This window comes from Kogia breviceps, chromosome 12 (genome assembly GCF_026419965.1).
Source record: "Kogia breviceps isolate mKogBre1 chromosome 12, mKogBre1 haplotype 1, whole genome shotgun sequence".
Classification (NCBI taxonomy): domain Eukaryota; kingdom Metazoa; phylum Chordata; class Mammalia; order Artiodactyla; family Physeteridae; genus Kogia; species Kogia breviceps.
Window position 1 is genome coordinate 44,229,936 of NC_081321.1, and position 14,056 is coordinate 44,243,991.

Genomic DNA, 14,056 nt, shown 5'->3' on the forward strand with positions numbered 1-14,056 from the left:
ATCAACGGACAAAGGATTAATCTCCAAAATATATAAACAACTCATGCAGCTCAATATTAAAGAAACAAACAACCCAATCCAAAAATGGGCAGAAGACCTAAATAGACATTTCTCCAAAGAAGACATACAGATGGCCAAGAAGCACTTGAAAAGCTGCTCAACATCACTAATTATTAGAGAAATGCAAATCAAAACTACAATGAGATATCATCTCACACCAGTTAGAATGGGCATCATCAGAAAATCTACAGACAACAAATGCTGGAGAGGGTGTGGAGAAAAGGGAACCCTCTTGCACTGTTGGTGGGAATATAAATTGATATAGCCACTATGGAGAACAGAATGGAGGTTCCTTAAAAAACTTAAAATAGAATTACCATATGATCCAGCAATCCCACTACTGGGCGTATACCCAGAGAAAAGCATAATTCAAAAAGACATATGCGGACTTCCCTGGTGGCACAGTGGTTGAGAGTCCACCTGCCGATGCAGGGGACATGGGTTCGTGCACCAGTCTGGGAAGATCCCACATGCCGCAGAGCGGCTAGGCCCATGAGCCATGGCCACTGAGCCTGCGCGTCCGGAGCCTGTGCTCCACAACGGGAGAGACCACAACAGTGAGAGGCCCGCGTACCACACACACACACAAAAAAGACACATGCACCCCAATGTTCACTGCAGTACTGTTTACAATAGCCAGGTCATGGAAGCAACCTAAATGCCCATCGACAGACGAATGGATAAAGAAGATGTGGTACATATATACAATGGAATATTACTCAGCCATAAAAAGGAACGAAATTGGGTCATTTGTAGAGACGTGGATGGATCTAGAGACTGTCATACAGAGTGAAGTAAGTCAGAAAGAGAAAAACAAATAACGTATATTAACGCATGTATGTGGAACCTAGAAAAATGGTACAGATGAACTGGTTTGCAGGGCAGAAGTTGAGACTCAGATGTAGAGAACAAACGTATGGACACCAAGGGGGGAAAGCCGCGGGGAGGTGGGGATGGTGGTGTGATGAATTGGACGATTGGAATTGACATGTATACACTGATGTGTGTAAAATGGATGACTAATAAGAACCTGCTGTATAAAAAAAGATAAACAAATAAATAAACATTCACCTAATAGCTTTCCTAAACATTTGTTCCCCTGAAATTAAATCAGGAAATAAAATTTCTGTTTATACCCAGTTTTAGATATGATTCATAACATGTTAATTTTATAATTTTGATGCTACCTTTTTAAAGGTACTCAATAAAAATTCAAATCTCATTTTAAGATTACAAATTTAAAGTGTGCAGTAAAACAACCCCAGTATTCTTTGACAGCTTCCTTGCTTACTGGTCTGAATACGCCTTGTACATACTGTTTTTTTCTTATTTTTGCCATTGTATCTTTGGAATATATTCCTAGAAGTAGAACTGTTAGGTTGAAGGGTAAAAGGATATGTAATTTTGCTAAATAGTGCAAAAGGAGTTATGCTATTTTCTATTTCCACAAACAATATATGACAGTCTTTTTACCACAGTCTCTCCAACTTGTGTGACAACTCAGTTTGTTATCAAGCTTTTGGATTTTTGCCAGTCTGGTAGGTGAGAAATGGTATCTCCAAGTAGTTTTAATTTTAACTTATTTTTATGTTCAACAACATATTTCAATAAGTTAATGATAGTGAGTCCACATTAACATATAAAGAAAGAAATTTGCCATTAGGCATCTAAAATTTTATGAGTTGGCTCTGATTCTCAAGCTGAAGGTTATTTACTTAGATTTGCGGTAAGGAATAAGATGGATTTGTTTAGACAACTATTATGTTAATAAAATATTCAATTTTTTAAAAAGATGGATTTGTTATACTCAACATGGCGTAGTAAATATCAACTGTGGTCTCACTTACACTTGGAAAATGCTTTGTAATCAGTAAAGTACTTTTACAGTGATTATCTAATTTGACTGTCATGATTATCCCTGAGAAATAGAACAGATACTATGCCCATTTTGTAGAAGGGGAAACTGATGTTTTAAAAGATGGAGATTTTCCAATTTAACACAGCAAATGATAGAGCTGGGTTTAAATTTCAAAATTCTGATCTACCTATATACAAATTCTGTGCTTTCTCTTCCTGGTATTTGCTAAAGGATGCATGACCTATATTATCCAGGTGGTGGCAGTGTTCTCATAATGTTCATTGAGATTCACTTTCCCATTGGAGATACTTAAAAGAAATTGAAAATTGTATTCTTACAGCTAACATTCTTGAGCATAAATTATGTTTAGGTGTTAAAGATAAAAAGATGAATAAAGTTGGTGCCTGCTTCCTAGGAACTCACCATCTGGGTACAAGAGGGGGCAGTAAGAAGAGTTAAAAGCCTGCAAAAATTTTGTACAAAATGCTATGGGAATACAAATTTATAATGGGCCTTTTGAGGTGGTATCTTTTTATGTGATGATGGGAGTACAGTTTTATCTAGTACACAGATGAGAGACACAAGTAAATTCAAGCTTTCTGACTACCTAATGACAAAAAAGTAAGCCATATAAGGAAGATAGTGTAATGTAAATATAAAGGAAAAAGCTCCTAGATGTCCTAATGTGCCATTCCATCACTGTCAACACTATTTTCAGTGTTGTTGTTTTTTTTAACATCTTTATTGGAGTATAATTGCTTTACAATGGTGTGTTAGTTTCTGCTTTATATCAGTGTTTTTTAATGAGTAATATCTTTTCAGATGTAAATTTAGTGTTCAAGATTATTCCACTCGTTCATTGACCAAATATTTTTTATTTATTTATTTATTTATTTATTTATTTTTTTTGCGGTACGCGGGCCACTCACCGTTGTGGCCTCTCCCGTTGCGGAGCACAGGCTCCGGACGCGCAGGCGCAGCGGCCACGGCTCACGGGCCCAGCCGCTCCGCAGCATGTGGGATCTTCCCGGACCGGGGCACGAACCCATGTCCCCTGCATCGGCAGGCGGACTCTCAACCACTGCGCCACCTGGGAAGCCCGACCAAATATTTTTTAAAAAATGTGTGTGTGTGTATCCAAAATGTGTTTGTTGGAATGGTTTCCCATTCATCCTGATTCAGGGTGCTTTTAGTGCTACTTCTGTCTGAAGGAGCATCTTTCTGTAAGCTTTGCTTTTTCTCCTGTAGGCTGCCAGAGGTCAATAGAGCAGCCAACACATAAACCTAGTATTCGTGCATGACTAAAGAGAGTGATGATTTTATAGCATCCTAGGCATTTCACATCCATGAAGTAGGAACTGGGTCTCTGCACTAGGCAGAGTTTCCTCTCTCCTCTTTTCTTCTAGATAGGGATGAAGGAGATCCTTTTCAAGAAGCAAGTTCTCATGGGGAGGTTGTCACTGCTGACAAATATTTTAAAATTTTAAATTAGCCAGGTACTGTTAAATGCTAGGGATATAATGGGGTACACAAAATAGTCACAGTCCTCATCCTCATTAAGCTTATGCTTCTGGTAAACCCTGCCAGTGACTAGTGACCTTATAAATAATGTACATTGATGTTTTAGAAACCACTTCTTATATTCAAATCTTATGTTTCTTCTGAGAGTTTCAGAGTATGGTACAAGTTATCCCCGGAAGGAAAGCAGAATTCAAGCAAATTACCTTCTAAATACATAATGAATTAAACCTCAGGTAGAATCTTGAATACTTAATTAGCAGCACTTCCCAACAACTGTAATTTTCTACAAAGCGTCTTCTTGTTTGCACTGTAAGTTTATCCCTAGAAATATCATCCATTGTGTAATTTAAGAATAGGCCAGGGCTTCCCTGGTGGCGCAGTGGTTGAGAGTCCACCTGCCGATGCAGGGGGCATGGGTTCGGGCCCCAGTCCGGGAAGATCCCACATGCCGCAGAGCGGCTGAGTCCGTGAGGCATGGCCGCTGAGCCTGCGCGTCCGGAGCCTGTGCTGCTCGCAACGGGAGAGGCCACAACAGTGAGAGGCCCGCGTACCGCAAAAAAAAAAGAATAGGCCAAAATATTAGGTATCACTGCTTTATCACTTGAGATAAAAAGCTGATTTGAGGAAAACAGTTGAACTTTCACCTCTGAAATCCTAGGATTATTTCTTTATTATTTTTGACCCCAAAAGATATATATATCAGAATTCTAAATTTTACAGTCAGATCAGATTGGTATGGGAACAATGTTGAATTGAGACAGAAAGTCTGGATTCTGGTGTCAGATATTTGACCCCTATGACCTTATGCAGGTGAGTTTACCTTTTTCTTTTTTTTCAATCTGAAAATGAGAGAGGACAAAGGAAAGGAACTATCCAATTCATCAGTATTCTGACTCATTATCATCTCCACTGTCTCACACTTCTTACAGTGTTAGATTTAACCATATGAAATTACCAGTATTTCACTATTTGAAAAGATTTATATTTAACCTACATAAGCAGCCATTTCATTTGGTTCTAATTGTTCAATTCAGTTGTGGACCCTTATGGGGATCATCTGAGCTATTTATTTTAGGGATAGCTGAAGCCAAACAAAATTAATGTCTCAAGTGTAAAGGAAACATACATTTGGCGACTATAATATTACCCATCAATGCAGTCCATTCTGGGTATGCATAGAATCCAGTCTAGTCTTTTCTTTCTACATTATACTAATTTTCTGGTCCAGTGATTCTAGATGATCTGATTCCTGTATTTCTTTAGTGTCTGGTAAAGGAAAAGTCTACTTGAAAATTTTGTTAGGATATTCTCTGTAGTAAGTTTTAGCCAGAAATATCTGTTGTTATAGAAGAGGAGAATATACTATTAGCACTGATATCCAGGGTATGAGATAAATAATTCTTCAGAGTTGCCTGTCTTTTCCCATTTTCCAATGAGTTAAGTCAAGGAGTTGAGAGGCCAAACTTTCCCAATTTCTAGTTTTAGACCAATTTTGTCATTCCATCCTACATTCGAAGGGGACAGGGCTAAGCTTTTCTAGTTGTTTGATTCAGATCCTTAAATTTTTGTACTTAAGGAAGCTGAAGTGTTAAACTTTTTTTTTTCCCACTTCTTCTTAAGGCATTACCTCATCTCTTTACCATTAAATAAATTGAACTTTTTTTTCATGACCTAGACTTTTGGGCACAAAAGTTAATCAGTGGGAGGAAAGATAATCCACAGAGAATACATATGTATATAATATATATATTTATATAAACATAAATTTATATTTGTATTATATATTTATTTGAAATATATATATATATATATATTTTTTTTTTTTTTTGGCTGCAATCTTAGTTCCCTGACCAGGGATCAAACCCGCACACCCTGCAGTGGAAGCGCGGAGTCTTAACCACTGGACTGCCAGGGAAATCTCCACAGAGAATATGAATAGCTGGGAAAAAAAAACCCTTGGCCCTAATATACTTGTTCAGGTCTCTGAACCATATTCAGAGCTCCACTAACAAACTTGGCCCTGTCTCACTGCTGGCAGACACATGTGCTACATCAGCCTGGCTCTAGTCCTACAGCTAGGGTCTGGCATATATGCAGGTAATACATTCCTTGAGTTCTCCACTCTGATGTGGAGGGGCCAGTAGTTGCATGCAGTCATCTTTCAACATACAAGTCAGGGTTGATCTAACCCCAACTGCCCTCTACCTGAGACACATACTTAAGAATGTTGTTTTGTTACCGAGTCCAAGCTCGTGCTGCTTGCCAAAGGACAGGCCAGTAAACTGAGAGACAAGTTGTTGGGGCAAGGAATAGTGACTTTATTTGGAAAGCCAGCAAACCGAGAAGTGGTGGATTAGTGTCCTAAAGAACCATCTTACCCAAGTTAGAATTTAGACTTCTTTTTTTTGTGTGTGGTACACGGGCCTCTCACTGCTGTGGCCTCTCCCATCGCAGAGCACAGGCTCCGGACGCACAGGCTCAGCAGCCATGGCTCACAGGCCCAGCCACTCCGCGGCATGCGGAATCCTCCCGGACCGGGGCACGAACCTGCGTCCCCTGCATCAGCAGGTGGACTCTCAACCACTGCGCTACCAGGGAAGCCCTATACTTCTTTTTTACTAAAAGGGGAGGGGGTGTGGTTGGTTGCTGCAAACTTCTTCGTGTCAGAATCCTTTGTTCTTGCATGTGTCCATGTAGGTCAGGTCATATTGTTCCTGTAAACCTCCAACATGACAAATGTTATTCTCTGTTCTGCAACTTTTTATCTCTATAGGAATGGAAAAGTTTTATACCTTTAAAGGTCAGAGCCTTGAGAATGGGCTATCCTGTATATTTCAGGCTATAGGCAACATTCTTAACTGGTAGCAAAAGCAATAGAATACAAAGGTTAAAAGTAAAAGAAACAGGTCCAGTATGGAGTCAGATTTGTTCTTCCCTGTTATAGTTTTTCTGGACAAATCACAAACCAGTCTATATTGAATCCGAGGTATAAATGTCTCCGTCCAAGAGATGTTCCAAATAACTTATTTTACTTTTTCCCCTCAAAACAACTTTTGGGTGCTGGGCTCAAGAGAACCAAGAATTTGAGAGGCATTGACTAAATCTGGAAAAATGTAAGCAATATAATGGGCAAAGCAGATGGGGGGCGGTGATCAAAGTAAACACACTGGAAGAAATAGAATTCTTCCTCTTCTCATATACTTCCTGAATATAACCACAGAACTCCATTACCTTCTCTGTCACTTCCACAAGATTCCATAGCCTCCTTTAAAAATATACTTACCAGAGTAAAGGATGTAGTTTCCAGTCCTGTTGGTGCTCTCTGACATAATTGACCTTCGGCATCAGTTCACCAACCTGGGTCATTTTATTTTTATGGCCCTAAACTTATAATCACAGTGTGAACATACAGGTTTTTGTATTAGTAAATACATATGGAATTTATTTATATAAAATTTATAAAATAGAATTTATTTAATTGGATCCTTCTTTATCTCCCTTCTGATACTTTCTACTTTTAGAATGGCAAAATGGTGTTAAATTTCAGGATACGTGAAGATCCTCCTTTTTTCTAGATCTATTTCAATTTTTTAGAGTAGTAATGGGAGCTGGGATGTCTTGTGTAGTGTACTTTGATTCTGTACTATTTTGTTTCCTTTTTTTCCTAGAGATAAGAGACAATCCACCTATTTCCAAGAGATTGGGGGTTATGAAAAGAATTTCCAAATAATCGGATTGTTTGCTTCTAGAAGGCAGAGAAATGAAATTGGATTGGGTGATTCCTGAAATTTCTTATTCAGTATTTCCACTTATATAGTTTAGGCTGCCTAGTCCTAGTATGATCTTTTGAATGTAACTAAAATACTAGTTTTTAGAAATGTTCACTTCAGATCATAAAATCTGGGTTATGTAATACCCAGAGGGCTACCCTGGAGACAGTAGGGTAATTAATCAAAATGAAGCTAACATCTGTTGAGTGTGTACCAAGTGCCAGATACCTGCCTAAGGGCTTTATATACATTGCCTTATTTCATTTCACTACAATTTTAGGAAGCAGAGACTACTTATTTACTATATTTTACAGATGAGAGAAGTAAGGCTCAGACGTGAGGTAATTCTCCCAGTGTCACTCAGCTTGTGAGTGACAGGACCGAACCAGAACTTAGATTTGATTCCAAAGGCAAATGAAGTAGGTATTATCTCCATTTTGGAAATGAGTAAATTAGAGATGTTAAGTAACTTGGCCTAAAGTTACATAAACAGTAAGTAACAGTGGTGTCAGGATTTGAACTCATGTCTGCTTCTCTCTAAAACTTACAGTTTTAACTATTTAAAATTCTTAAGATATCATTAGCATTAAGGAATGCAGTAAGAGAACACAACACGTTGAAAATATTAGGAGTTTTAAAAAATTAAATTAGGTTGACTGCTATTATAAATCCCATTATAAATCAGGCCTTAAAAATTAAGGTTTTGAAAAAAAAGTTAAGGTTTTGTACCACATTGTTAGGCTAAGGGAGAAGACATCAACCAAGGACCTAAATGGCAATGATAACTTGGCATATCATGAATGAGAATCTCTGAGGGCAGAAAAGGGACTTTAAAATTTTATTTATTTATGACTGTGTTGAGTCTTCGTTTCTGTGCGAGGGCTTTCTCCAGTTGTGGCAAGCAGGGGACACTCTTCATCGCGGTGCGCGGGCCTCTCACTGTCGCGGCCTCTCCTGTTGCGGAGCACAGGCTCCAGACGCGCAGGCTCAGTAGTTGTGGCTCACGGGCCCAGTTGCTCCGTGGCACGTGGGATCCTCCCAGACCAGGGCTCGAACCCGTGTCCCCTGCATCGGCAGGCGGACTCTCAACCACTGCGCCACCAGGGAAGCCCAGAAAAGGGACTTTAAAAAAATATGGTATCACTGAGAGATGCCTTTATTGATTTATTGACTGCATTTGGCTGCTGTGCTTCCAATCTCAGTTGCAATTCCCACATTGAGGCTGTTCCCACCCTTCCTGTGTCCCTTGAGCTGAGCAGGAACTTCCTGTCCTATTGGAAATGAAAGTTAGAGATTGGGGGTATGGTATGTGTGTATTTACTCTGCAGACTGTTGGTACTGTCTGTCCCATTATTATAGCAAAAAGGTGACAGGAAAACTAGAGACTGGGACTTCATTTAAGGGACGGTTTGGGCTTAATGTTTTTTGTGGCAAAGCAGACAAAGTAATTTATTACTTAGAATATCTACTATGGCTGTGAGGGGGCCTTAAGAAGTGATTTGAAGACTTTCATTCTTTATCCCTGTTCTACTTGGACTGGATTGGTAAATTACTGGGTATCATTCTTAAAGTTTTTGTTTTCCAGCAAGTTTCTTTTATTGTTAATGTACCTTCTACAGGACATTCCTTTGAAAGTATTAGAGGTGAGTGTTGGCAACTGTGTTCAATTCTTGACTCTAAATTAATGTTCTTCTTTCCTAAGAACTTTGTATTTTTCTTCTCTGTGAAGCATATGTCTTTAAAATAGTTATTTATTTATTTTTTTCTACAGTTCACAGACAGCTTGAAGCAGACATCCCAACTCTGTGAACTTCAGCTTGGGCATAAATTTCAGGTTGGGTGAGTAATTAATTGTTCAGCTTCATAGACCTTGAAGACTAGGAAATAGTGGGATAAAGATTCAAATAAGATAGCTTACAATTGAAGAAATCACTAGGCAATTATATCTCAATAAAGCTGGGGGAAAGAAAAAAGAAAGCACTAGGCACCAAGTTTCATGACATAGTCCAGTTTGAAAATTCCTTCTCAAGTATTAAGTCATACCTGGGAGAATCTGAAAAGGATTAAGAGGCATCAGCCCATCAGCATAACCCAAGAGGATTAAAACTATCCAAGGATGTGAAACTAGTTATTTCCCATCCTCTGTTTTGTTTGTCTCTGCTCTTTGGTGAGCTCTTCTGTTTGTTCTTTCTTTGTGTGTTAAGGTCGCTATAAATATAAAGTGGGGGGTAAGTCCTGACCTCACCTCACATATTCTTTCTCAGTACTGTGATTTTCTTCACATGTTCTCCAAAGCAGTGTCCCAGTGGCCCCTTTAAAATCAAGATTGGAATCTTCTTATAGCTGAGATCCAAGGAGAAAATATCCTCATTTTTTCATGGGAATCTGAACTTGTTCATATAGGAAAGGTGATGGAGTTGAAAGGGGTAGGCCTAAGAACTTTTCTTTTGCTTTAACTGCTAAGCCTGTGGGGGAAAACAAAAAACCAAAAAACCAAAAAAACATCTTGGGCATTAGGACCCAGTGGAAGAGCCTCACTCAGACTCGGGGTTAAGTTCTATCAGTGACGTAAACAAGCAGCCCTAGCTCATTCTTTACTCCCCCCCTCCTTCTCTCCCCCTTTCTCCTCCCCCTCCTTTCTCCCTCTCCCTTCTCTTCCTCCCTCCCTCCTTCCCTCCCTCTCCCTCTCTCTCTTTCCTCTCCCTTTCCCTCTCCTTCTTCCCCTCTTCTGTCTCTTAGCTTCCTAACATTAAAGAGAAAATGCTGCTATCAGTGACTTCCAGGCCTGGGATTTCGACTTTTGGCTATAACAAGAACAACAAGAAGGTAGGGAAAAGTGCTTTTTTGGAATCCAGCTACTTCCTTTTCTGGGGATCGGGAGTGCCCTTGGCTTTAACATTCTCCTTAACAGGGGAAAGGGATTCCTCTCTCAGGGCCTCTCTTTTTCCATCACTTTTTTTGGCATCTTTTCTCACCTGGTTCTGAAGTTTCAGGAATTTATAGTCCCTTATGTGAGGCCTGAAGGCAGTGGAATTAAAAACAAATTAAGCTTTGCAAGTTTGTATCTTTGTGAAACTAGTTTGACTTCCTGCTGTTGTATCCGATTTTCACAGGGAATATATGTCACCTCAAACCCTGGCCCCCAGCCTACCACCTCCAAGGTTATTTTGTCATTTTGATTAACTGTTTGCATTCTGCCCCCAGCCCACCTTCCTTCCTACCATTCCTCCAGCATTATCAGGTCGCTGAATACAGTCAGTGAAATCTCAACAGCTTCATCTGAGGACTGAGTCTACTCTTCTAAGCTTAGATAGAGACCCTACCCCACCCACAGCATTATCAGGTCGCTGAATATAGTCAGTGAAATCACAACAGCTTCATCTGAGGACTGAGTCTACTCTTCTAAGCTTAGATAGAGACCCTACCCCACCCAGCCTGGAGGGAAGGAGTTTTAAGAGAAGATGTACCTTGGGAATTAAGGCAGAAAGTTCTGTGATTCTTTGGGGTCTGCTGCTGAGCTGGGCCTTCCTGCTCTGCAGATAGCCAGGCTCAGCAGAGATCTCCGGAGTCTATGCTTGGACACAGGGGCATTCTGGGGAGAGGTGTACGGTCATCCCCACAATTACCAGGGAATATCTTGGGCAGTTTCTTGGCATTTCAGTGCACACTGTGCTGATTAGGAGGAACTGTATGCTGTAGCAGAAAGACCATTTACCCTGTCTCTTGATTTTATAGCTGTTCTTTGAAGAAAAAAGGTGCCTTAGACATTTAAGGATCTTTTGCTCATTTGATGGATTGTTGGGCAGTGGGTAAGAATTCTTGATGCTTTCTTACACACCTAGGGAGACTGTTATAGGTGAACAAAGTATCTGATCAAGGCATTGGTAAATGTTTAGACTCAAAACACCTAGTGTTAGTTTATGGGTGTTAGTTTATGTGGTATTCATTCTGTTACATCCTTAAGAAATATGGGTTCATATTTGTTATAAATTTTATATGTATATATATATATATGTATATACACACACACATAAATCAATATGATTTTGATAGATACCTAATCTGTCTTTATTTTTTCATATCTTGTATAGTACTGTATGAAATCTCCTTCCTAATTTTTTCCCTCCAAGTCTCTCAGGTTACCTATTAAAATACAGTAAAATGAATTCCAGAAATTGGTTTTTTCCCTATTAGTGGCTTCATGTATTTGATGCTATCTAAAATTCTCTTTTCTTAGCTCTCCACTCCCTTTCCCGCTTGTTGTATAGGAAACATTTAACCAGCTTCTAAATCTAAGATAGTGTAGGGGACAAGAAGTATGATTGCGGACTGGGATTCAAATCTCATATCTCTTTCTGATAACTTGTAAGGTTTGAGAAACACATTAGGAAACCTGGGGTAAGGGTAGATACATACTTACTAGTGTATTTGTCAAGTATTCTTTGGGTTCTTACAGGTCACTGTTATGATGACGTCACTTTGTGACTATATTGATGACTCCTTGTGTGTATATATAGATTTGTGGGTGTTGGATATATTTAAACTAAATGATTACTACATTGCTCTTTGTCTTTTTGTTTATATGTATGGCCTAATGTGTTCATTCATTTTTTGGAGAAGAATGTTTTGAGTGAATCTGCTCATGTAATTTGTCCACTTTTATACTGAAAATTAAATTTTTTAAATAACTTATTAGTTTTTAGTAATAAATGTAAGACATGTCTATTTTTAAAATTTAAGCATAAAGAGGTATATAAAATAAAAAGTCAAGTCTTCCCTTCATGTCCTGAAGTTCCTTACCTAAATCCCACTCCTTAAGGGAAATAACTAGTAGCACTTTGCTGTGTCTATTCTACCAGACTTTTTTCTATGACAAAGTAAAGTTTTAATTTTGACATTGGCTTATTTGCTCAGTTTCTCAAGTAAGACAAGTCTATGTAAAAAAGTTCTTAGATGTGTCTGGAACATTTAAAAAACTGAAATAAAAAACAAAATTCTAAACTTCTGAAAAAGTACACATAAATATGTGCTTTTATTGTCCATCATTTTGTTATACCAAAATCTGGAAATAATAGATTTGCAGAGATCTGCCTTCTTTAGGGAACATTTTTACATCATAATTTACTATAGTCATCGCTTCTGGTTGGTGGAATAAAAATAATTTCCAGTGAGCTCAGTTTGAAAAGACATTTGTATATTACTGTTGTGACATCATTAGTTTTATTTACTTGTCTTTATTATTTATTTATTTATTTATTTATGTCTGCATTGGGTCTTCGTTGCGCGTGGGCTTTCTCTAGTTGAGGCGAGCAGGGCTACTCTTCCTTGTGGTGCATGGGCTTCTCATTGCAGTGGCTTCTCTTGTTGTGGAGTAATAGTTGTGGCACGTGGGCTCGGTAGTTGTGGCACACGGGTTTAGTTGCTCTGTGGCATGTGGGATCTTCCCGGACTAGGGCTTGAACCCATGTCCCCTGCATTGACAGGCAGATTCTTAACCACTGCGCCACCAGGGAAGTCCTACTTGTCTTTAAAAAGTAGGATTGTCTGGGGACTTCCCTGGCAGTCCAGTGGTTAGGACTCAGCACTTTCACTGCCATGGCCAGGGGTTCAATCCCTGGTAAGGGAACTAAGATCCTACAAGCCCTGCGATGTGACAAGAAAGAAAAGTAGGATTGTTTTATTTTGAAACATATTTGTATACTTTATCAGGGGAGTTGTTAACTGAGGAGCCCAGGACAATTATAGTTTTCTTATTCTTTTTTGGCTGTTGTAAATATAGGCATACAATCAGCAAATATATAATGCCTGAAAAAGGCACATTCTTTCTCAGGATGTAGTGTTGAATATCCTTTCCTTTCTTTGGAATTAAAATAGTCACCAAAGGGGGAAAATGTGGATTTCAAAGAGAGATTCTGCAAAATTATGGTACATGAAAAACAACACATCTATTTTAATGGCCTTCAATTATTCTTGGTTCTTAAAAAAAAAAAGATCAGAGTTCTAGGGTCTCAATACTTCCTTCAACTTTTGAAAGAGTTGCCTCAGTAGAGAGATTTGAGTATAGGTGAGATTGAAAGTGGAAGTGTTTGGGACTAAAGGAATTTCAGACTTGTAAAGAACCTAACCACGCCTTCCCTGACATCATCTTCCTGGCATGTGTTATTATAAGTTAACTCCTCAGAGCATCAGCAAACATTCCCTTCGGAAAAAAAGAAAAGGGACTGTGTTTAACTTGGGATAATTTGCCTTCCCCAACCTATTTTGCATAAATTTCTATTTCTTCTTGATTTTAACATATTGAAGACCTTATTGGGGCTGGGAGTTGCAGGGAGTGGAGGCAATGATGAGAGTAGAACTGACTGGTAGGCACTGCCAGACTTTTGCTCTTTAAGAAGTTTGAGTTACCTGAAATTTTTGGAAGAGGTTACTCAGCAGAGAAGAAAGTAGGAAGCAATACTAGAATTGTTTATACTTCTAACAGGGAGAGAGAATTTTTCTGTGTTTACTACATTTTCATCTAGTTTCCATCAAATCAAATTTAGTAGAACTTTTTTTTTTTAAGATGTTGGGGTAGGAGTGTATTAATTAATTAATTTATTTTTGCTGTGTTGGGTCTTCGTTTCTGTGCAAGGGCTTTCTCTAGTTGTGGCAAGCAGGGGCCACTCTTCATTGTGGTGCGCGGGCCTCTCACTATCGCGGCCTCTCTTGTTGTGGAGCACAGGCTCCACAGGCTCCAGACGCACAGACTCAGTAGTTGTGGCTCATGGGCCTAGTTGCTCCCCGGCATGTGGGATCCTCCCAGACCAGGACTCGAACCCGTGTCCCCTGCATTAGCAGGCAGATTCTC

General features: G+C 39.1%; 1 protein-coding gene across 15 annotated transcripts in view; it reads left to right on the plus strand.

The window, feature by feature from the left end:
• The window catches only part of RBMS2 (RNA binding motif single stranded interacting protein 2), a 106,317-nt gene that overhangs the window by 21,577 nt on the left and 70,684 nt on the right, over window positions 1–14,056 (plus strand). For 5 of the 15 annotated variants that reach the window (XM_067009566.1, XM_067009564.1, XM_067009563.1 and 2 more), the window contains exons 1-3: window positions 8,488–8,852; window positions 8,981–9,048; window positions 9,949–10,035. In XM_067009566.1, coding sequence (XP_066865667.1) covers window positions 9,970–10,035 — 66 coding nt within the window. In that variant the 5' untranslated portion in view covers window positions 8,488–8,852; window positions 8,981–9,048; window positions 9,949–9,969. Of the gene's footprint in view, window positions 1–8,482; window positions 8,853–8,980; window positions 9,049–9,789; window positions 10,036–14,056 lie in introns of those variants that run through there. The other 10 variants (XM_067009571.1, XM_059080519.2, XM_067009565.1 and 7 more) reach the window with 5 other exon arrangements.